The sequence below is a fragment of the Panthera leo genome, chromosome C1, assembly GCF_018350215.1.
Source record: "Panthera leo isolate Ple1 chromosome C1, P.leo_Ple1_pat1.1, whole genome shotgun sequence".
Lineage (NCBI taxonomy): Eukaryota > Metazoa > Chordata > Mammalia > Carnivora > Felidae > Panthera > Panthera leo.
Window position 1 is genome coordinate 33,815,543 of NC_056686.1, and position 22,248 is coordinate 33,837,790.

The window sequence follows — 22,248 nt, forward strand, 5'->3', positions numbered from 1 at the left end:
TGTTTGAGCATCTCTCTCAAGCACCCCCAGCTCTGACAACCATCCAGGACCCTAGTGGGAGGGAGTCGAGCTCCAAGGACATCACTTCGGAGACTGGGGTCCAGCACTCAGGAGGGAGAAGCAGGAGGGAAGGGAAAAGGGAAGGGTGTGGATCATAAAACACATCAGTTGGTAGACACTGAGGTCTGAAGGGCCCCATCAATTGGATGCCCCCCTGTAGCTTTGATCTGGTCAGTGTCCCCAGATCTGTCTGATATTTCCTGCCCCAGGTATCATCGTGATCACAGATGGGGTGACCAGTGTCCCTGATGTTGCTGTCTGTGAGACATTGCTGAACCAGCTTCGCAGTGGCACCGTGGCTTGTTCCTTTGTGCAGGTGAGGACTTTCTAGAAAGGATGAGAGGGAAGTGTGGTATATCACAAAGTTGGATATGCCTGGTTACTTTCTTACAGGGGATGATTTCCCACATAAAGCCAATAACGTAGTTGCTTGTGTGTCGGTGGGGGGAATAGGTGTCCTGTCTAGAACATGATAGATGGGGGCGCCTGGGTGGCTCAGTCGGTTGAGCGGCCGACTTCGGCTCAGGTCACGATCTCGCGGTCTGTGAGTTCGAGCCCCGCGTCAGGCTCTGTGCTGACAGCTCGGAGCCTGGAGCCTGTTTTGGATTCTGTGTCTCCCTCTCTCTGACCCTCCCCCGTTCATGCTCTGTCTCTCTCTGTCTCAAAAATAAATAAACGTTAAAAAAAAAAATTAAAAAAAAAATGGAACAGGATAGATGGCAGTGGTGGGAGAGGACTCTCGTCTTTGTCCTCAGGGTGTGGGGAAACAGCATGTTATAGTAAAAAGAGTGCAAGTTTTGAAATTTGACAGCCATTTCCAGCCTCATCTCCCCCATTAGATGAGTGATTACCATTTTCATTGCAAGGATCAGAAAACCCAAAAACTAGCTTGAGCAAAGGAAGGAATAGGAATTTTCAGTGAACCACAGCCAGTTTGGATTGATGGACTGTAGGGTGGGAGGCAAAGCACTCTGGGAAACAAGGCTGGAGGGTAGGCACTGGCCAGAACACGAAGAGCTGGTTCTGCTGTATTACGGCATTTCAGCATAACTCTGTGGGTGACGTGGGTAAGTATAAGGAAAGCCACTAGTTGGGTTTATGTTTTATAAAGGTCACTCTTGCTGTTGCGTGAAATCCGGAGTGGAGGCCGGGAGATTATTAATTGTGGTGGTCAGTGTGAGAGAGGAGCAGGGCTTAAATTAGGGGGATAAAGGGTAAGAGACAAGGGGATAGAATTGAGAAAATGAAGAGGTGGAGTCAGCATGACTTATGATTAGCAAGGTGTGAGGGGTGAGCAAGAAAGAGAGGTTAAAGATGTCTCTAAGTTTGTGACTCCAGTGGTGGCTGGGTAGCCAGCAGAGCAAACGAGGAGAAGCAGCTGGGGTGGAGTGAGGACAAGATGATGAGCCCAAGTTTGTGCATGTTGCATTTGAGGCGCTTATGGATCCGTGGGATAGCAGTTGGAAGCATCACCTTCGGGGTTAGGCATACTTGGCCTGAATCCCATCTCTGCTTATTAGCTGTGTGACATTGGGCACATCACTTGATTCTTGGTCGGATTCATTTGTAAGTGGAGATTATAATGGTGCCTACTTCACTGGGTACGACAATGCATTTAAAGTGCTCGGCAGAGTGCATAATTATGTAATAGATGGCTGCTATTCATAGCAGTTAGCAGTTGGAGATGCAGATCTGGTACTCAGGAGACAGCACTAGTTGAGAGAGTTAGAATTTGTCAGCCTACAGATGGTGATTGAGAAGAGAAGAGGGTCCCTGAAGAACCTTGGGGAATACCGGTGTTTAAAGGTCTTTTGTAAGAAGAGAACCCAGCAAAGAATGAAGGGAAATAATCAGACAAGAACCAGGAGGTTCTCATGTCAAAGGAGTCAGAGTTTGGGGAGGAAAGAAGTAGTTAACAGTGTGAGATGGCAGCAGAAAGATCGTGTAAAATGAGGAATGAACAGTACCCTTTGGATTTGGTGATTAAGAGGTCACGGGGATCTTCTTCAGGTCATTTCAGTGAAGAGGTGGCCAGGGAAATGATTGCAGTGGATGGAAGAGTGTTAACACAGGGAATTTGGCTGCTCAGATCAAGTGGGGGAACAAGAGCGAGAACAGTAGCCAGAGGGAAGTGCAGGGTGGAAGAGACAGATGCTTGGTTCTGTTCTGTTTGGTTTTGTGTTTTTAAATGTTTATTTATCTTTGAGAGAGAACATGAGTAAGAGCACGAGCGGGGAAGGGGCAGAGAGCAAGGGGGACAGAGGATTCCAAGCGGGCTCCGTGCAGACAGCAGAGAGCCCGGTGCGGAGCTTGAACTCATGAACCGTGAGATCATGACCTAAGCCAAAGTCGGACGCTTAACTGCCCAAGCCACCCAGGCGCCCCTGTTGTTTTGTTGTTTTAAGCTAGATACCAGCATGTTTCTGAGGAACCGTGAGGAAGCAGGATTTGAAAATAAGGGAAAGAAAAGGAAACCTGATGGAGTAAAGTCTCTACATTGACAGGACGGTGTTGGCTCAAGAAGTAGATCAAGGGACTCTTTTGGAGTGGATAGAAGTGAAGATGTAGATAATTCTGCTAAGGGTCTCTGGTCTCTCCCTGAAGGAAAAGGGAAGGGTAAGTACTGTGAGGGAGGCCAGAGTTGGGAGAACAGGATTGAGGACAGCCCTGAAGGACTTGCTGGGTTGGGTGTCATATGTTCTGATGTGGTGTCAGCCTATACACCATTGCACTTGTCTCCATTTGGGACCCAGGTATAGAGGTTGTGATCCTAGTTGGGCTTTTAAGGGGGAAGAGGAGTAAAGTCAAGAGGGCCAGGGATAGACTTGGAAAGAGTAGAGGTTCGAGGGCTGGCAGTCTTAATGAGGTCAGAGAGCAGCAGGAGAAGGAGGATGGAAGGAATCCAAAGAGATAAAATTGTGTGTAATCAGTAGGATGTGGCAACTGAAATTGCAAAAATGAAGTGGTTCCAAGTGAAGCTAAGAGCCAGCATGTAGCCAGCAGGCAAGTGAGTGGAATAGAGTTCGTTTCTGGAAATGAGGGTTCAGGAACTCTGAGAGGCCAGGGATATGAATGAACCTTCTAGAATAGGTCTGTCATCATTTTCTGAAGGGGCCAGCTAGTCAGTATTTTAAGCTTTGCTGGCCAAACGGATGTCGCAGCTACTCAGCTCTGCTCTTACCGTATCGAAGCAGTCATAGACAAGATGAATGGGAATGGCTTTGTTCCAATAAAACTTTATTTATAAAAATGGCTGATGTGCTAGATTTGGCACACAGGTTATGTGTAGTTTGCCAATCTCTGATCTACAGGCTTCGGGTTCAAAATATGGCCCATGGACCAGCAGCATTGGCATCACCACAGAGCTTGTTAGGAATGGAAAATCTTAGGCCCATCCCAGACCTACTGCACTTTAACAATATCCCCAGGTGTTTTGCACTTGATCTTAGCCAAAAGGCCGAGAAGCGATTCCCCAGGTGTTTTGTACCCTAAGGTTTGAGAAGCATTTTGTTAGAGACGCTGACGTCTCTCGGATGGTGACAGGAAGCCAATGAACCATTTCTCACAATCTTTAGTGAGTGGTGCAGTCTGGTGTTTGACGTTCTGAAAAAGGGCATGGCCAGATGGAATGGGCTTCAGACAGGAGCCCAGGGAAGGAAAGTTGCAGAGCAGTGTTCTTTCCTGGGAGAATGTTGACCCTCTTCCCGCTCTGTCATCTGGGAGATGGGCGCAGCCACCCAGCCCAGTCTCTTCCACTTTTTTGTACTTCCTTCTCAGGTGCCTCTTTTGGTGCCTCTAATTCCTCATTTTCTCTAGGTGGGAGGAGTTTACTCTTATGACTGCAGTTTTGGCCACGTGCCCAATGTGGAATTGATGAAGTTCATCGCAATGGCCACGTTTGGTTCCTACCTGTCCACTTGTCCTGAGCCAGAACCAGGCAGCCTGGGTCTGACTGTCTACCACCGGGCATTTCTCCTCTACTCCTTCCTGCGCAGTGGGGAAGCCCTGAATCCTGAGTATTACTGCGGTGAGGATCAGACTGGGGCAAGTGGGGGCTGGCAGGGGAGTGTAGCACGGACCCAGAGGCGATTCGGGAATGGTTTGAGAGTTCTGGTCCCTAGAGAGATTGAGCGCGTGCCTGGGGCTGACTGTTCTGACACTCTTCTCTCCCTGGGATTTCAGCGTAGCCCCTCCCCCTAGATCTCTGTAGGCTCACAGAGAACCGCCTGCCTCTTGCACATCCTTGCTGGTCTTCTAGGCTCTCAGCACCGCTTATTTAATGAGCACCTGGTCTCTGCAAGCAGCAACCCTGCCTTGGCTCTGCGCCGGAAGAAGCACACTGAGAAGGAGGTGCCAGCCGACCTGGTCAGCACCGTGTCTGTACGGCTTCGAGAGGGCTACAGTGTTCGAGAAGTCACCCTGGCCAAAGGTAAGGGTCACTAAACCCTGCCACATCATACAAGGGTCAGACCTGCTGGGCAAAGCAGAAGCCACCTCGGTATCACACAGGAGATTCTGCTTGTCATTTGAGACACATGGGTTCTGAGCTGCCTTCAGGGGTTAGTCTTCTTAGCATTTAGCTTCCCAGTTCCATCTCCTTTGCCAGAGAGAAGTCAGCTGAGGTTGGTGTGGTGTCCTGAACTTGGCTCTGTTTTCAGATCACTCCTGTAAACTTCTGTTTGTGGCAGTTGGCAGGCTCTAGGCCTGAAATCTCTGGAACCATGCTTGGAACCTTTAGCCAGGCTAGAGTTCCATGAGGTAGGTGGGGGTTTCGGATAGAACTCAGTCCCAGGCTGGAGTCCTGTCCCTTCTTCCCCTGAGTAGCCTCCTGCTTCCCCTGAAGGAGGGTCTCAGCTGGAGGTGAAGCTGGTGCTGCTGTGGAAACACAACATGCGCATTGAGTATGTGGCTGTGGCGCCCTGGCCCCTGGAGCCGGAGGGCCCTCGAGGAACACGGGTGGAAGTGACGATGGAAGGCGGCTATGACATTCTGCATGATGTGTCCTGTGCGCTAAGGCAACCCATTCGCTCACTATATCGTACCCATGTTATCCGGCGGTTCTGGAACACGTTGCAGAGGTGAGTGAGGTCACCACTCAGTGAGCGACGCCGTTTGTTGTGTGGGAGGGACAGAGGTGTGAAACTGGGAGCTGGAGAGAGTGCCCCTGAGGAGCAGGCTCGTGTCGAGGGTCCCAGGTGCCCCCCCGAGCTGCCTTCCTCCGTACCCGCCACAGTCAGGTGTGACTCAGGGCCAGCCCTTGTTCTGCAGCATTAACCAGACGGACCAGATGCTAGCCCACCTTCAGTCCTTCTCTTCGGTCCCAGAACATTTCACGCTTCCTGACAGCACCAAGAGTGGGGTGCCACTCTTCTATATCCCTCCTGGCTCCACCACCCCGGTGAGTAGCCCTGATGCTCGGGATCCCTGCTTCATGCCCGCCCATGTTGGACTGGCACAGCTTCTGGAGGCCAGAACCACCTTCTCTTTCTTTCCCTCGTGTCTGAGGCACCTGGACCAGAATTCTAAGCTTTATCCCTGAGAGCAATTCTCCCTCCTTCCAAGTTCCTGGCAGAGAAGGGTCTGTAGAGAGAGGCTGTCCTCGACAGACCACGGGTGTCGTGTAGGTGGTGGCATCCCAGCTGACTGTGAGCCCCTTCGCCCCATCTCCATGTGACATACTCTGGCTTTCTCTGGCAACTCTATTTTCCACTAGTGCCAACCACCCTCAACTGTGCGCCTCCTGAAGACCATAGCTTCCTTTGTCCTGTGCTTATTTCGCACTCAGCCCACAGTTGTCAGCCTTGAACCATGAGGGGGGGTTTATGCTGGCATGTGGTGGCCTCATCCCGAGTTCCTCCCATCATTTAGCGGCATTCCTCTTAAGTCAGTGACGGAAACGTGGCAGGCTCCATCCTTTGCCTGGATTTACCTCTAAAGGGCTACATGGTCTGTTTCTGAGCTCATCCTAATCTGGCCTTCATACTAGAGGCCTCTGTTTTTCGCTTCTGTCTCAGGCTGGGCTCTAAGTTCCTTTGGCCGTAAACCACTGCCATCTCCGACCCCTGGGCCCCCTGGTCCTGTTCGCTGTTTGGAGGTTGTGCCCTCTTTGTCCACAAGTGCTTCTATAGGACAGGCCTTCCTGTCCCCAGGTGCTCTCCCTGCAGCACAGCGGATCTGACTCATCCCACGCCCAGTTCGCTGCCTACTGGAAGCCAGTGCTGTCCATGGATGCTAATTCGTGGCAGCGATGGCTGCACATGCATCGCCTAGTACTGATCCTGGAGCACGACACGTGGGTACCCTCCACGGGCTGAGGGGACAGGGGGTGATGGGAAAGGGACAGCAGATGAGCCCTCACCAACTTTAGCCAAGGAAAAACGATGACCCTTTCCTTTCCTGGTCTTCCTGCTCGTCCACCCCCACATCCTCAGATAGCACCCAGAAGAGAGAAGTAGCAATTTATCTGTTTTTTGTCCCCAAGCTTGGGGCTGTGAGATGTGACCTCTGTGCACCTGTCTTCCAGACCAATTCCCAAGCACTTGCACACTCCCGGCAGCAATGGGCGCTACAGCACCGTGCAGTGCAGGATCTCTCACTCCTCACTGACCTCTCTGCTCCGGGACTGGAGCAGCTTTGTGCTGGTCGAGGGCTATTCCTATGTGAAGCTGCTCTCCAGGTGGGCAAAATGATGTCCCCTCACTCCTCCCCCTCCACTGCATCCCATGTCTCTTCCTCTGACCCCAGACCTCCCCCCTCCTTCTCAACCCACTTACTCCCAGTCTAGGGCTGCTCACTCACCCCCATTTTTCCTTAGTGCCCCAGACCAGCCCCCCTCCTCCTTCTACATGGTCCGCATCATTTCCAAGGCCCCATGCATGGTTCTTCGTCTGGGTTTTCCCATCGGCACACCGGCCCAGGCCCGGCACAAGGTAAGCTGGGCACTGCCTGACTCCCAGACCTAGGAGCCCTGTAGAGTGGACTAGCTCCTTCCCCACAAACTGCACAAGGCCAGGGCCAGTGGAGAAAGGAGCCCCCAGGCCAAGGAATGCTTGGAGTAGAGGGCTGAATCACTTTATCTGGGGACCCTTTCTCCCAGATCTATAGGAGACGGGGTTAGGAGGATCTGATCACATTTCTTCCCAGATTGTGTCGGGCTTGCGGGAAGAGATCCTGCGGCTGCGTTTCCCCCACCGGGTGCAAAGCAAGGAGCCAACACCCAAGGTCAAACGAAAAGGGCTGGGGGGTGTTGGTGGGGGCAGCTCTCCCTCCAAGTCCCCCCCCATGCTGGGCCCGCAGCAGGCCCTGTCTGACCGGCCCTGCCTTGTGGTCCTGCATAAACCCCTGGACAAGCTACTCATCAGGTTGGTGTAGAGGCTGGGGCCCAGGCCGGGGCACGTGGGAGGGCTGGGGCGTAGCTGGGAATGAGCGGAGATCAAGCGATTGCCTCCATTGTCCAGGTATGAGAAGCTACCCCTGGACTACCGGGCACCCTTCTTACTGACGCTGGAGCCACCAGGGCCACTGCCGTTGGTGTCAGGCCGCTCAGCCTCCTCTAGCCTAGCGTCGCTGTCCCGCTACCTCTACCACCAGCGCTGGCTCTGGAGCATCCCATCGGGCCTGGTCCCCGCACTGCCACTCAGCGCCATCGCGCAGCTCCTCTCTGTCCTCACCGAGTATGTTACCCAAGCCTGGCCGGGCAGCTCAGGGCAGGGAGAGAGCAAGCATAGACTCTGGGTGACCGCTGGCAGGAAGCCTGAGTCAGAGCCCGCCCATCTCTAAGCCTCTGAGCCACTGCTGTTCTGCACAGGATTTAGCGCAGAGCAGCGCCTGCCACTGCCCTCCCCTGCCCCTCCCCCAGGTCTGTTCACTTTGGCCTGTGCAGCTAGAGCTGTTGCACCTGAGGCACCAGTAGTCTGAACAGGGCTGTCAGCACACGGGTCTGCCTGGATGGCTGCTGGGAGGTGGGCATGGAAGTGGCATGGGGCAGGGGGACGGACTCTGAGCATCTCTCTCCCATCTCATCCTGTCGCCGCCCCCACCTTTACGGGGCTTCAGAGTCCGACTGTCAGAAGGGTTCCACTTTGCCTGCAGTGGGGAAGGAATCATCAACATGGTCCTGGAGCTTCCAATTCAGGTGTGTGCCGTCCCTTGTGACACCTCCCCAACAAGGTCTGTCACTGGAGGGACACTTGCCTCTGAGCTGCATTGGGGCTGCTGGAAACGGTGCCTCATGGGGACCCTGTGGCCAGAGGACCCAGAGCCTGAGGCCAGTCCCAGGACAACGTGGCAAGGGGCTAGAGTTCTGGGGGCCAGAGCTGGGCCGGGCCAAGTCTCTGGCTTGGCTGAGGTTTACCCAAGATCTCCCATTCTGCCCCCAGAATGAGCCCCTGGGGCAGGCTGCAGGCGAAGAGAGGCACACATGTGTTGTCCAGTACATCCTCTTCCCCCCACACTCTACCTCCACCAAAGACAGGTGAGACCCGGGTCTGCCTGGAGAGCTGCCTCTCTCCACATTCTCCCTTCTCCCTACTACCCCTGAAGTTCTGTCTCCCGGGCTGCAGGAGAGTCGGGGTAAGGGTGCTGTTTGTTGTTTGTTTGTTTGTTTGTTTGTTTGTTTGTTTGTTTTAAGTTTTTTGGGGGGAGGCGGGAGGGGCAGAGAGAGAGAGAGAGAATCCCAAGCAGGCTCCACACTGTCAGCCCAGAGCCCTATGTGGGGCTCGATCTCACAAACTGTGAGATCATGACCTGAGCCAAAATCAAGAGTCTGACGCTTAACTGAGCCACCCAGGCACCCCATCAGACGTTTCCTCAGGCAGACACGGGCCCAGAGAGGCCACGCGCAAGTTGTGTTCAACCTGTGTGCCTTCCGTGAACTGACCCCCTGCCATTCGGTTGTGGATCGGACTCTCCGCTCTGCCAGGCTCAGGGCTCCTCCTCCTTTAGCTTCTCGACAGATGATGACAACGATGTGGAGGTGGAGGCCCTGGAAGGAGACTCAGAGCTCAACCTGGTCACCGAGGTGTGGGTAGAGCCGCAGTATGGGCGAGTGGGGCCTGGCCCCGAGAGCTGGAAGCACCTGAGGGACCTGACATACTCTGAGATCCCTCGAGCTGTGAGTGACCTCTGAAGCAGCCCCACACCTTACCGGGTTAGCTGCCGTCCCTCTGGAGTACCACAGCTGTGGGCTTCCTGGTCCCTCTGAATCTCTGTGTTCTGCATGTCTGTGACTGTGTGGGCTTCCTTGAGAGCTGGACACCAGAGTACTCTGGGCTAGGACAGGCTGACCCCTGACCTCTGCTGTTTGTCCCCTAGCTCCACCCTCGGGACGCTGCCTGCATAGGCTCCATGCTGAGCTTTGAATACCTGATACAGCTGTGCCAGAGCAAGGAATGGAGTCCCCTGCCCCCAGAGCCGAGGATCTCTAATGGTCAGTGGGGAAGGGGCTCCTGGGATGGAACAGGAAAGTGTGTGGGGAGAAGGCAACCGTAGCTGGGGAGTCCGGGTCTCACTGTGGCTATCGTCCTCCTTCCCTGCCTCCTAGGATTGGACCAGGGAGGAGATACCTGTGTCCACGAGATCCCTTTCCATTTTGACCTAATGGGACTGTTGCCTCAGTGTCAGCAGCTCCAGATGTTCTTCCTTCTGCTTTCCAGAGGTGGGTGAACTTCGTACTTACTCACCCACACGTAGAGGGTCAGCATGCGTGGGAACATTGGGACAGGAGGAGGCTTGGAGGCTGCAGGAGGGCTGCCATGGTCAGGGCTGAGCCAGGGGGCTGGCCGGCAGGAGGCTCTTGGTGCTGAGTGGAGTGTATGTCGGGCAGAACCAGAGGGTGTCCCTCTCGCCGAGGGGCCCTGTCCCACCAACGACATGGTGCTGTGCCTGCTGCACAGCTGCCTGGGGCAGGAGCTGAGTGACCGGGAGATCCCACTGACCACTGCTGACCAGGCCACCTTCTTGAGTGAGGTGTTGCGGCGGACCTGCCACAGTCCAGGTGAGCTCCTGCCTCTTTCCCGAACAGCACGCTCTGGCCTAGCCCCATTTCCCCACCCCTCATGGGGGCTTCTGTCTTTGGGTTTTGGTCTCCCCCTCTCTTCACCTCAGAGCCCTGCCTCTATGCCGGCCCTGCCCTCTTCCACCCACCTCTACCCCCATCGTAGGTCCGGAGGAGTCTCCCATGGGGGGCCACGGGATCCTAAAGGATCAAGCAGTCAGCAGCGCCCAGGCCGCTGGAGACTCAGCGCTTCCTCCCCTGGTCAGCACTGATTTGTCTCCTTCAGCCCCTTTTCACACTGACCTCCTTCTATTACCACATATTCGTGCCACCCCTACCCCAGCTTTCTATCACCAGGGATACTGAATGCCTCCTGCCAGTGACAGGGTACTGAGTTCCCCTTTGCCCTGCATCTTGCACTCTATACCTAAGGCTGCGCTCCAGGGTGGAGGGAGGGAGCAGGGGTTGGGCGGTCCCTTACAGATTGTTCTGATTTTCTGTCTTAAAGGTTATAGGCCCTCCTGAGACTCTCAAGCCTCTCATCTCTACCCATTCCCCTCAGTGGCGCTGCTATGCAAGGCTTGTGACTCCCCAGCATGTGTTTCTGACTTTCCTCCCAGCTACCTTCTCAGGTACCACCCAATGGCCTTTATCACTGGCCTCAGATACAAACCCCTCTTCTCTGTCACCAGCCCACCAGGCAGCTCTAACTTATGTCTCTCTTTTCGTCTTCAGATGTCCAACATCTGGCTGCCTGTGGCCTGGAGGGACCCTCTCAAGAGGAGACAAAGCCTAAGTTTGGGGATGGGAGCGGGGCCCCCAGCCTGAAAGACCTGGGAGGAACTGGGGTGAGGGCTACAAAGGCCCAGGTTCCCACACTCAGTGTCACTCCAGCTGGAGGTAAGGCCGCTGACTCTGAAGTCAGTTAAGCAGGAGCAGGATTGGGAACAAATAGAAGGCTTGGAGACCATGTGACCCTCTTCCCACAGACACTGCCCAGATTCCAGGAGACCTAAGCCCACCTTTCCGTCGGGACTTACAGGCTTACGCTGGGCGTCAGGCTCCACAGACAGAGGGTGCAGATGGTCCCCGGACCCGGTGTCCTGTTTACATCTATAGCTGTGCCCTGGAAGCACTGAGGGAGCAAATGGTTGGCCTGCAGCCCCCTCAGGCACCCCGAGACCTCATCTTCCGGTGAGTACCCTCAATGTGGACCTAGGTCCTCCCCCAACCGTGGCTCCCAGCCAAGGCTCATGACCATAGTCCAGGGCACGGACAGACAGGCTGACCATCAGTGGTCAGAACTCAGTTTCTTAGCCAGGTCCTGCCAGCCCCTTGCTCAGCTTCCTTCAGCAAATCAAGTGAACTTGCTGGGCCGTGAATATATTCAGTAGAGGTGTACAGACCCTCCAGTGGAGTGTGGGTAGACAGCGAGTCAGAGATGTCACTAAGGAGACCTGGCCGAGCTCTCTCTTTGCTCCCGTTCCTAGGACTCAGTTCCTCGATCAGCCCTCCCCATCCTCAGTCTGGATGGAGCCCAGGCACAAGGAGGCAGCCAATCATTGTGCCTTGCTACAGGAGCACGCACAGCGATGCTACGTCCGTGGTGAGGAGGGGGCCGCCTGAGGGAGCCTCAGGGAGGAGTGGGGCTTCGCAGGATTACGGGGATGGGAACTGGAGAGGCCATTCCGGTCGTGGCCCCTTCCTCTTCCTCAGGACTGTTCCGGAGTTTGCAGCAAGCACAGAGCGTCACCTCACAGGACTTGCTGATAGCGGTAGATGCCTGCGAGGAGCTACTACAAGAAGTAGACATCACCCCTTTCCTGCTTGCACTGTGCGGCCACATTCGGGTTTTGCCTCAGGCACCCCCAAGCCCTGGGCCTCTTAGCCCTGGGCCTTTCAGCAGCAGCATCGAGGAGGGCCCCGAGCCTCGGGAACGAGCTGTCCTGGCTTCTGAGTCCAGGTTAGGATTGTCCCTTAGTGATGTGTCCGGGGTGCACAAAGGTCCTGTAAACAGAGACCTTCCCATCTGGGGGAACGGCCACACACGATCGTGCCCACACACCAAGGAGGCAGTTGCTTCGTCGCTGGCTTCCTGCTCCCACCTGTTTGGCATAGACCCGAGTCTCCTCCCCGTCTCTTCTGTTCTGGTGTGAAGTATTGAGCTGGGTTAGGAGTAGGGAGTTGCCACTCGCCATCAGTGAAAGTAGAAGCTTGTTCTGAGGATGCTCATACAATAGTAATAATCTCTGGAACTACCTGTGAGTTTCGCAGAGTGTTGCCCTCACTGCTGAGTCCCCAGCTCACCTCGGGCCCAGCAGGTCCCTGAAGGGAGAAAGGCAAGCAGGCAGACGGCTGTGTCTGGCACCTGCCATCCTGCCGTGCCTGCCGCATATTAGCATCGGGGAAGCGGCAGACACGGAGGGAGGAGTGTGCTGATGACACTCAGGTCTGCACTCCAGCCAGTTCCCTGTCTGGAGCCCTAGATCCCCCACCTTTCATGCCCCGAAATCAGTGCATCTTCTTCCCACCAGACCTTGCTTTCCCACCTGTTCTCCTTCCGTGGTGAGTGAGATCACCCTCCACCCAGTGGTCTAAGTCAGAAAACTGGGAGTCACCTGTACTCATTCCTCTGCGTCACAGCAATGTCTGGTCGTTAACAAACACGGAGGTTCGAGCCAAAATAGGTCGGCTTGTTCTCCTCGCCTCTTCCACTGCCCGTGCCATTGTGTTGAGCACGCTTGCTAGAGACAGGTGTGGGCTGCGCCTAGTAGGGAAGCAGCCTCCTCTAGGGCTCGCTGATTCTTAACACCTCCTTAACGCACCCTTCACCCCCTCCCTGACCACTCAGCATAGAGACTGAGGACCTCAGTGAGCCTGAGTTTCAGAGCAGCCGTGTCCCTGGGATTCCAGACCCTAGCCTGGAGATCTCTCTGACAGACGTCTGCCAGCTCCGAGGAGAGGCACATGATGCCCTTCATAGCCTCATCCAGGTGGGACGCTTGGTGAGGGCAGAAGAGGGGTGGAGCCCTGCCTGCACCGGGCGCAGTGTTCTCTCCTGGGGTGGGGGTATGTAGCTGTCTATTCTAAGGTAGGGGATAGTGTTCTGCTGAGGGCTGGCTGACATAACAGCCTCTTTCTAACCCCAAAACAGGAGAAGTTCCTGGAGATCAGTGGTCTCTACTTCCGCACGGTGCCCTCCAATCCCCACTACTTCTTCTATTGCCCTCCATCCAGCAGGCGAGAGGTGAGCGGCTTCCTCCCTTCCTCTCTCGGACCCCCGACCTGTAGCCCAGAGGCCCCACTGGGCCCACCCAGGTCCTCTTGACGCTTGGCTCCCTGGGGTCCAGATGTGGCTCTTGTCCTGCGTTGGATAAAGCTCTCTTTGTTTTGTTCAGGATGAGGGCCCCCGGGACACAGTAGACAGAAAAGTCAGTGACCTGGAGTTTTCGGAGGCTGAACTCCTAGGAGAAGAAGGTGTGTGGACAATGGATAGAGATGAGAAGGCTGCTTAAAGCCAGGATTCAGGGCCCTCCACTGCCAGCCTCTCCCATTAACCACACGACATGCATCCACGTCTAGGAGACACAGCCTGCTGTGTGGTCACTGAGAGTGACCCAGAGCTAGAGGTGGAGTATCGTGAGAGCCGTGAACCAGACCTGGGGCCAGCTGGGCTCGACTCTGCCTCGCTGTCAGATGCGGACACTGTGAACCCTGATGAAGACTCCTTCAGTATCCTGGGGGGTGATTCGCCTACCGGGCCTGAGGGCCTGGTACATGACCTGCCACCTCTCTTCCTGCACCTCACGTGCTCTGTGCGGCTGCGCGGGCAGCACAGCTCAGTACCTGTGTGCAGCCTGCCCACCTGCCTGGGTGAGTTTGGGGTGCCCAAGGGAAGGCCACAGGTCCCAGTACAGCCTGCCTGCCTGTCTGTCTGTGGGTGGACGTAACTCATTAGCACTGAGAACTTGAAGTCTGTGCTTGTCCCCAGGCTCCAGCAACCCCTGACTCTCCCCCTCTCCCAGGCCAGGTCCTTTCCAGTCTGGAGGGCCCCCCCATTGGAGGCCGCGTGCCCCTGAGGGACCTCAGTATTACGCTGGACGTCTTTGTGCTGACACTGCCTCTGGAAGTGGAGCTTCCCCCGACCTCGGACCCTCAGCACCACCGGTGTGGCAGCAAGTCTTGTGGGGGGATCTGGGGCCTTGTTTGGGTAGGGGCCCTTTAAAGGAATCTAGAGGTACTTGAGGGCTCTAGGACCCCTTAAAGAGTCCAAGAAAGGAGTGCTAAGGAAGCCCTAGGAGGAGAGTAGCTGCCGTGGCTGCTGATCTTTGACCTTCGCTCCCACTCTGTTCAGGTCCACATCTGAAAGCAGTGCTTCCTACCCACGATCCCCAGGGCAGCCATCATCTTTAAGGTCGGATGATGGCCTGGGGCCCCCAATGCCACCCCCAGAAGAAGACAGGTACTTCCCTTTGTCCCGCTCAGAGTTCCTCACTTCCTGTCCGTTTTGTTTTCTGGAAACCAACATCTAAACCTTTCTTCCACTTAGGCACCCTGGACTGTCCAATTTGGCCACACCCCACAGACTGGCTATTGAGACCACCATGAGTGAGGTGAGGGCCTTCCCTCCCCCAGCCTAACTGACAGCCCCTCAGCACTGTAACCGATACCCTCTCCCTCATATGAGTAAGCTAAGGCGCCCCTTTATTCTGGGATCAGAGTAGGGCTGCTCTCAATCTGTGAGGCAGAGTACCTTCTAGTCTGGGAGTGAGGTGATGTGCCAGGCAGCGAGGGAGGTGCCCTTGGCCACTCCCCTGATCGCTCTCTGACTGTAGATCCACTGGTTGCTGGAAGACGAGATGGTAGCAGCCCTCCGAAGAGGGGGCATCCCCCAGAGCCCTACCCTGCACCGTGCAGCTGCCCACATCCATAGCTCTCCTGGACGCTCCACCTGCCTTCGCCAGACCCTGCCACTGAGTTTTGTGTTTGGGCCAGAACGTTCCCTCACACAATTCAAGGAGGTATGCTACCCTCAGAACACCCCCTGGTCATCCTGGGGCCCATTCTTCCCTGGACTCCAGATACGGAAGGAGACTGGCCTCCCTCCAGAACAGCCTCCTCACCACATCGTCCCTCACCCCATGCCTGGGAAGGGTGGGAAGAGACCCGGCTCCCCTCCTTGCCACTAGGCCTGTTGAACCTTAGGCAATTCGCTGAACCTCTGCATACCTCAGCAATGGGGATGCCGGTGTCTGCTTTACCAGATGATTGTGGGGGTCTGCTGAGGAAGTGGGGGGTTGGAGGGGGAGGGCGTGAATAGGGAGGGCTGCTCCTGCCTAAACTGTGACCTTGGCTCCTGCTCCCCAGGAGTTCCGCCGCCTTCACCTCCCTGGCCACATTCTTCTTGAGGATCCTGACAGTGGCTTCTTCTTTGTGGCAGTTGGCCAACAGCCAGGAGGGTCCCAAGGGGAGCTCCCTTCAGCAGCCTGGGCTTGGCACAGCCATGAGGACAAGGCCGAAGGCGTCGAAGCGGAGGTGGGCCTTTCCTGGGATGACCTGGGAATGGAGGGGGTGGAGGTGGGTGTGTGGGGCCTATATTCAGTCCTGAATTTCTGCCTAACCTTAGGCCCTGACAGCCAGCCCCCAAGCCCCTGGCTCCCCAGAGGGTTCTGATGGCACGCCCCTCCTCAGCCTGCCACAGGGAGGTAAGAGAAGACTTGGGCAACAAAGTCTGGGGGCTAGGACCAGGGACTTGCAGATCCCTGGCCCTGCTTCCATTTTCAGAGGGTGGTCCTAAACAGGATCACTAGACATTCCAGGATTTTCCTTCTCTTCCCAGGGAGACAGCCTGGGCCTAGCCGGGGGCTGAGCCTTATGTCCAGTCAGGGCAGTGTGGACTCTGACCACCTAGGTAAGCCGGGGCGATGGGCGGAGGCCTCTGAGCTGATAGGAAGCAGACTCAGGGCTGTGCAGCAGAAGGACTGGGCAGGGGGCATCAGAAAGGACTAACATGGAAGGGCCCATCAAGCCTGATATGCTCGGAGGCTCAGATGAGCCAAAGGACGGGGCTGAACTTCGGCACATTTGAAACAGGTTATGATGGTGGCAGCAGTGGCTCAGACAGCGAGGGCCCCAATGAGACCCTGGGGGAGAAGCCTCCCTTCACGTTGCGGACCCCACCTGGGCAGGCACCTCCACAGCCTTCACTCTCAGGCCTCCCTGGGCCCTGCCTGCCTGACTTCTGGCTCATCGTCCGCATACTACAGGATCGTGTAGAAGTGTATGCACATGCGCGGTAAGTAGGGTCCTGCGCCTGACTCTGAGGTTAGCTGCTTTCCCCTGGTCCCACAACACTCCTCTCCGATATCACTCAAAAGTAAAACTTGGGACTGAGGGTTTGTATTCTAAGGCTGGGGGGTCCTGACCCCTTCCCACAGCCTATATATAGCAAAGCAGGTTACTCTTTGCTTTCCTAACAGAGGTAAAAACCTGGTAGGATTTGGGCTCCTCGTCAAGCATTAAGAGCATCTACAGTTCAGAGCAGCTTCAGAAGTTGATATGGGAATAATAGGTAATATTTCACAAGTGCTTATTATGCAGCAGACAGTGTTCTAAGTGTTCTACCTGGATCAGCTCCTTTCATCTATGAAATAGTCCTCGAAAGTATTATTCTCCTTATGGCATGGATGACAAAACTCAAGCACAGAGAAATTAAATACTGGCCTAAGGTCACAGTAAAGGGCACAGCCAGAATTCACAGGTAGGCCTCTGGTTAGATATGGCTCTCATCACAGAGTGGAGGGAGTTTGAGAAGGGAAGACCGCCATTCTGATCAAGATTGGAGAATGGAGAAGAGGTGCACTGTGTGAAGGAAGCCTTGGGGTTGGTGTGCTGCCCACGTGAGGGCTGACAAAGCAAGCGTGGAGCCTATGCTACCATAATTGCTACCGAGAATGCTGTTTCTCCTCTTTCCCAGCATTTGCTTCTCTTTGTCCAGTCCTACTCCCTTTTCGTGATTTCTCTTGGCCTCAGCTCTCAAGCCCCCCGCCCCCACCCCAGAAGTGTGTCTGATCCATCCCTCCCCTCTAGGAGCCTGATTCGGGAGGATGGGGGACCAGGCACCGAGTGTCGCCACCTGCAGCAGCTCCTGGTGAGGCGAGTTGGGGAGATCTGCAGGGAGGTCAACCAGGTAAGGGACGGCTGGGGGCAGGGCTCTCTAGGCACGGGACACTGTTCAGATGAGGAAGGAGTTTCCAGGAACTTGACCTTCACAGGCTCTTGATCCATCTTGGCCATTTTCTTTGACACCTGGTTACCGGGGTACTATTACTCCACGGACTCTACAAACTGGGAACGCTCCCTCACTCGTCCCAGTAACGCGGGTTACTCTCCCAGACCCTGACTATGAGCTGTCCCTTCTGGTTGCACTGTGCCAGTGTTAGGGATAGAATAGTGAACTGCACAGGGAAAATTGTCTGGAGCTTGTGTCGAGTGGGGCAGAGAGGCATTGAACAACTGAATAGTATGAATTGTATCCATTACAATTGTGAAGAATTAGGAGAGCGAATGACAGTCTTGACCTTCTGAAGTGTCAGGGGAAGAGTTGATTTTTAAGCTGAGACCTGAAGGATGGGGAACACGTTCTGGCAAAGAAGAGGGATGAGTTCTAACGGGGGTTCAGAGCCCAGTGACTATGGGGCACATCTCTGACCCCCCACCCCGACCCCCACCCCAGTGATTACTGATGCTCTGCTGACCACTGACCCCCAGTAATAACAGGCATCAGCTCTGGCCTTTGATCACCCCTGACCACCACCACCAATTTATGAGAAATATTTCATTTCCCTCATACCTGGCTCCTTCTCCCAGCGACTGCTTCTGCAGGACCTCCATGACAGTCATGTGTGTAACTCTCTTCTGGTGGCCGAGAGTGAAGAAGATCTATGGCGCAGCGAGACCCCCTTCCACTCCCGTCAGCGGGCACCGCTGCCCAGCGATGGTGAGACCCCACCCAGGAGCCTCCCTCACGGGCTGCTGCCCTCTCTGTATCCATTCTTGGGTGAAAAGACAAGGGCGGAGGCACCGTGACCTGGTCACCAGTGCCAGGAGAGCAGGGAGGATAGGACAGAAAAGGATTGCTGAGTTGGGTTCTTGAAGAGTTCCTCTGTGTTGTCAGTGAAAGTAGTTTTAGCAGGGAGGTGGGACTAGGAACCAGAGAAACAGAAGCGAAGATAATTACACAGCCGGAGCAGAGAATAGCTACTCATTCAAGTGGCGGAGACTAGAGGAAGATGGGAGGCAACGGAGGAACTTGACAGTGAGGTAGAGACTCGCACATTTATGTTCCACAGGGAAAGAGCCAGTAGAGAAGGAAAGGTTGAAGAATATAGGAGAAAAGGGACTGTGGAAGGGGCACCGGCTGTGACCTGTCTTCCCGAGGGCATGCCTCTGCCTGGCCCCACCTTCTTTTCCAAAATGACCGTCTTTCCCCTTTGGGTAACAGACAGGGCCGAAGAATGGAGTGAGGGAGTGTGGACTTATAGGCCAAGTCACAGGGGGGAGAAGGCCAGAGGGGAGGAGGCTAAGGCCAGTAGGAGGATGTGTCTTCCAGTTGGCTGTCCCTCCAGACAGGCAGGTACAAGATCCCTTTGGGATTCCTCAGATTTCTGGTCATGGTTGGGAAACATGGTAATTCTCAAGATGCTAATTGAAGTCTTGACACTTCTGTGGTCTTCTCTTACTCCTGATGACCTCTCACCCCAGCTCAGAGGGGAAACCCACATCATGGCATTCCTTTGCAGTTCTCCCTTCTGGTTTAAAAGTAAAATCAGACCGCTTCTTAATTGTAACATTCTCCACAAGTCTGTGGGCAAATGTCCCTAACAGTCCTGGACACTGCATCTCTCTGCACATCCTGAGATGTGCTCCATATCAAAGCAGAAGTCCCCTAATTAGCGGACTTCCCGGGGAGTTGATGGCATCTTCTACAAATTGAGCATGAGCCAGGACAGCCAAGTGCTTTTGCTTCAAAATGACTTCTAGCAGCCTGAGATGTAAGACCGGTTGGAGCCCAGAGATGGCTGCTCCTCGTTATAGTCTCTCCGTGTGGTTTTGCCGAAGGTCTTAGCAACCAGCATTCCATTTCAAACTCTGCAGCCCCCTGTGTGGCCCGTACACCACTCACACCCGGCAGCAGCTTCTCTGAGAAACCAGATCGCCACCTTGGCCCTACTGGGAGGTTCCGCATCAACCTGGGAACCTGGCAGGGGTCCGACGAGGCACTGGACCGTGTCCTTGGGCTCTCGCATTGTGTCCTACCGCCCTAGGGGTTCCCTGGGATAGCTGTCCTCCAGAGCATTTTCCCTGACTCTGCTGTGAGCGTGTGTCTGCACTCACATCCTCTCCGTTCTAACGGGGTTTTTGTTGCCACTCCCTGTGAGCACACAGATGGATTATAACATGTTCTAGTATAACACAGTCAGAGTGTCTTGGCATTATCTTTGGGATTTTCCTGTGCTCTGCCTTACCTGACGCCTCTTCTTAGCTCCTTCTCCACACCTCCCGAGAGCCTCTGTGCTGTCACCTGGCTTCCCAAGAGCATGGTCCTGCCTTGTTGCCCAGAATGACCGTCTTGCCCCTGCGGGCTAATAGACAGGGCCAAGGAGTCCTGGGAAGTGAGGACAAGTAGGCAGTTCATTAGTGTGAAGTAGCAAGGGCAGAGGGCCGTGTCCCGCTTCTGATCCAGTGTCTCCCTTCTCCCCAGATTACGCTGCTGACGAGAGTTGTACACCCCGAGGGTACCTAGCAGCCACCATGCAGTTTGTCCCTGGCCATTTCTCCTGTGACGTTGTGTGGAAAACCGTGATTCGAGTCCATTCGCGCCTGAAAATGGGGCCCAGCATGGGGGTCTCTCGGGGTGTGTGATGGGCATGAGAGGGCAGGTGGAGTGGGAGGGAATGTGGAGAGGGGAGCGTCCTGAGCCCCTGTTACTCGCACAGCCATCCAGGCCCTGCGCTCTGTGCTCAATGCCTTCTCTGTGGTGAACCGGAAGAATATGTTTGTCTATCAGGAACGAGCAACGAAGGCTGTGTACTACCTGAGGTATGTGGGTCCTGGGAAGACAGGGCAAAGCATGGATCAAGGACGGAGGCAGAGGAGGTATGTCCAAAGACTCTGCCTCTCTTTTCCAGACTCCTGGAGACGTCCTGCAGTGAGCGGCCTTGGGAAGGTGATGCCCTGCCCCCCTCCCTAGCTCTGTCCCGAAGCCAGGAGCCCATCTACTCTGAGGAAGCCTCGGCATGTATCACCCCCATATCCTGGTGCCCTGTGCTCCCCTCATACTCTACCCCCTGGAGCCGGGCCCTGACCAAGTTTCCCTGCAGGGTCCTCGTTCTCCCCTGGACATGGCTTCTAGCCGCGGTTCAGATGCTGCTCGTCCTGTGGGCCAGGTGGACAGGCATATCCAGCTGCTTGTGCATGGCGTAGGACAGGCAGGTACGCACTGTGAGGAGGGGGCAGGAGTGTAACCAGATGAGGTTCCGGAATTCCCCGAGACTTCTTTTGGTACCTTCCCACTCTAGCTCATGCTGTGCTCTGGGTTTCCCTCAGGCCAGAGCTGGGTGGGACAGACAGACTCCGGTGATGTTTAGAGGGTAGGCCCTGTAGCTGAATGAAATGCAGCTTGGGGAAGAGAAGCCGTTAAAAGTGATATCAGGTATCTAGCCTGGGTGACTATGTGTAGATGGTGTTCTATTGATAGGTCTGGGGTGAAGGTGATGGGTTCGGTTTGGGATATGTTGAGCATGGGGCATCCAGTAGGTGACTGGGTGTTCCAGCTGATATTTATAGCTGGTTTCACGTGTACCAGGTCTTGGGCTAAGACTGTTACATATGAGGTAGATGTTATTATTTCTCCCATCTTATGGATGAGGACACTGAGGCTTTGAGAGGTGAGACTCACTTGTCCACAGTTACACAGTAAACTAGAACTTGGCAGCGCTAGAAACTAGTGCTGGCTGCCTCCAGTGTGTGGGGGAATGTTCAAGGCTGGGGTTTAAGGGCCGTACTGGGGGTTGCTGGATCCTCGGTCGGTGTCTCCACCTTACCATGGCTGTGTCAAGGTCCCGAGATTACAGATGAGCTGGTACGGGTTCTGCGTCGGCGCCTGGACGAGGCCACGCTGGATGTCATCACAGTCATGCTGGTTCGGAACTGCAAGCTGACACCGGCTGACGTGGAGGTCAGCTCCCTCCCAGCCTCCAACATCCCTCCAAGGCTCGGGTATAGGGACCATCTCCGCTGTACCCTCTCCGTGCAGCTCTGACTCCCCTTCCCACTCTGCAGTTCATCCAGCCCCCCGGAAGTCTCCCCTCAGAAGTGCTGCATCTGGCCCTGCCTGCCTCCTGCAGGCCCTGGCTTCCTGCCCTGGCCTGGTACCTGCGGCAGAACTTGCTCATCTTCCTGCACTCTCCCAAGTACACGGACAGCAACAGCCGGAACCACTTCCAGGTGAGGTTTCAGTCCCTCCCGTGCACAGATGCCCCCACTCACCCCCTTGCCGTTGTAACCGTTTTCTACAGGTGTCACGTGCTTACCTTTGCCCGTGGACCTGTATACACCCATGCCTCCCCCACCCCCTGCACCTTTATTGTCTTCCTGTGCTCCCGGGTGTGCCTGTCTGCCATCCCCCACTGTGGACACCACCCCCTGATGGCTTCTGTCCCATCCGCTTAGTCTTCGTTCTCTGTGCTTGTCTCCCCAGCACCCGCTCCCACCGCAGGGCGGCCTCCCCGACTTGGACATCTACTTGTATAACAAGCCTGGCGGACAGGGCACCGGGGGCAAAGGTACAAGGCAGGCCTGTGCCACTGCTGACTGTGGGAAAGCCTTTCTTGTCTTGTGGCTGACAGGGCCTTTTCCAGCCTTGCAGCTCAGGGCGATCCAGAGGGGGCGACAGGATGTCTGGAGGTCTCAGACCTGAGCCTTCCTGTGGATTTCTACCCAGGGGTTGCCTGCATCACTCTAGCCTTCGTGGATGAAGGGGGGAACCCCATCTCACTGGCATCATGGCCCCCCTCCTCTCCGGGGCCCCTAGACCCACTGCAAGAGGAGGAATTTGAGCAGCTGACCCAGGTCACCCGCTGCCCGATCGTGCCAGACAGTTCTTCAGGTGGGGCAGCTTGGTCAGAGGAGGG

The 22,248-nt window shown here is 55.3% G+C and overlaps 1 protein-coding gene across 4 annotated transcripts in view; it reads left to right on the forward strand.

Annotated features, from left to right (window-relative positions):
- Positions 1-22,248, forward strand: part of SZT2 (SZT2 subunit of KICSTOR complex) — a 51,872-nt gene that overhangs the window by 16,763 nt on the left and 12,861 nt on the right. For 3 of the 4 annotated variants that reach the window (XR_006205787.1, XM_042950643.1, XM_042950644.1), the window contains 44 exons: positions 270-376; positions 3,877-4,087; positions 4,319-4,489; positions 4,904-5,138; positions 5,329-5,458; positions 6,210-6,352; positions 6,584-6,736; positions 6,875-6,989; positions 7,204-7,421; positions 7,518-7,733; positions 8,116-8,194; positions 8,439-8,533; positions 9,004-9,172; positions 9,373-9,487; positions 9,602-9,715; positions 9,884-10,054; positions 10,221-10,315; positions 10,563-10,686; positions 10,790-10,954; positions 11,044-11,248; positions 11,545-11,660; positions 11,771-12,017; positions 12,906-13,047; positions 13,209-13,301; positions 13,453-13,531; positions 13,637-13,927; positions 14,080-14,221; positions 14,409-14,516; positions 14,604-14,667; positions 14,890-15,075; positions 15,422-15,589; positions 15,681-15,759; positions 15,894-15,965; positions 16,148-16,349; positions 17,144-17,243; positions 17,924-18,053; positions 19,818-19,970; positions 20,053-20,155; positions 20,245-20,350; positions 20,437-20,548; positions 21,175-21,293; positions 21,398-21,562; positions 21,816-21,900; positions 22,059-22,223. Coding sequence is in view for 3 of the 4 variants with exons in the window: in XM_042950643.1 (XP_042806577.1) it covers positions 270-376; positions 3,877-4,087; positions 4,319-4,489; positions 4,904-5,138; positions 5,329-5,458; positions 6,210-6,352; positions 6,584-6,736; positions 6,875-6,989; positions 7,204-7,421; positions 7,518-7,733; positions 8,116-8,194; positions 8,439-8,533; positions 9,004-9,172; positions 9,373-9,487; positions 9,602-9,715; positions 9,884-10,054; positions 10,221-10,315; positions 10,563-10,686; positions 10,790-10,954; positions 11,044-11,248; positions 11,545-11,660; positions 11,771-12,017; positions 12,906-13,047; positions 13,209-13,301; positions 13,453-13,531; positions 13,637-13,927; positions 14,080-14,221; positions 14,409-14,516; positions 14,604-14,667; positions 14,890-15,075; positions 15,422-15,589; positions 15,681-15,759; positions 15,894-15,965; positions 16,148-16,349; positions 17,144-17,243; positions 17,924-18,053; positions 19,818-19,970; positions 20,053-20,155; positions 20,245-20,350; positions 20,437-20,548; positions 21,175-21,293; positions 21,398-21,562; positions 21,816-21,900; positions 22,059-22,223 (6,258 nt within the window). In the remaining variant the exon portion in view is untranslated. The other variant, XM_042950645.1, reaches the window with a different exon arrangement.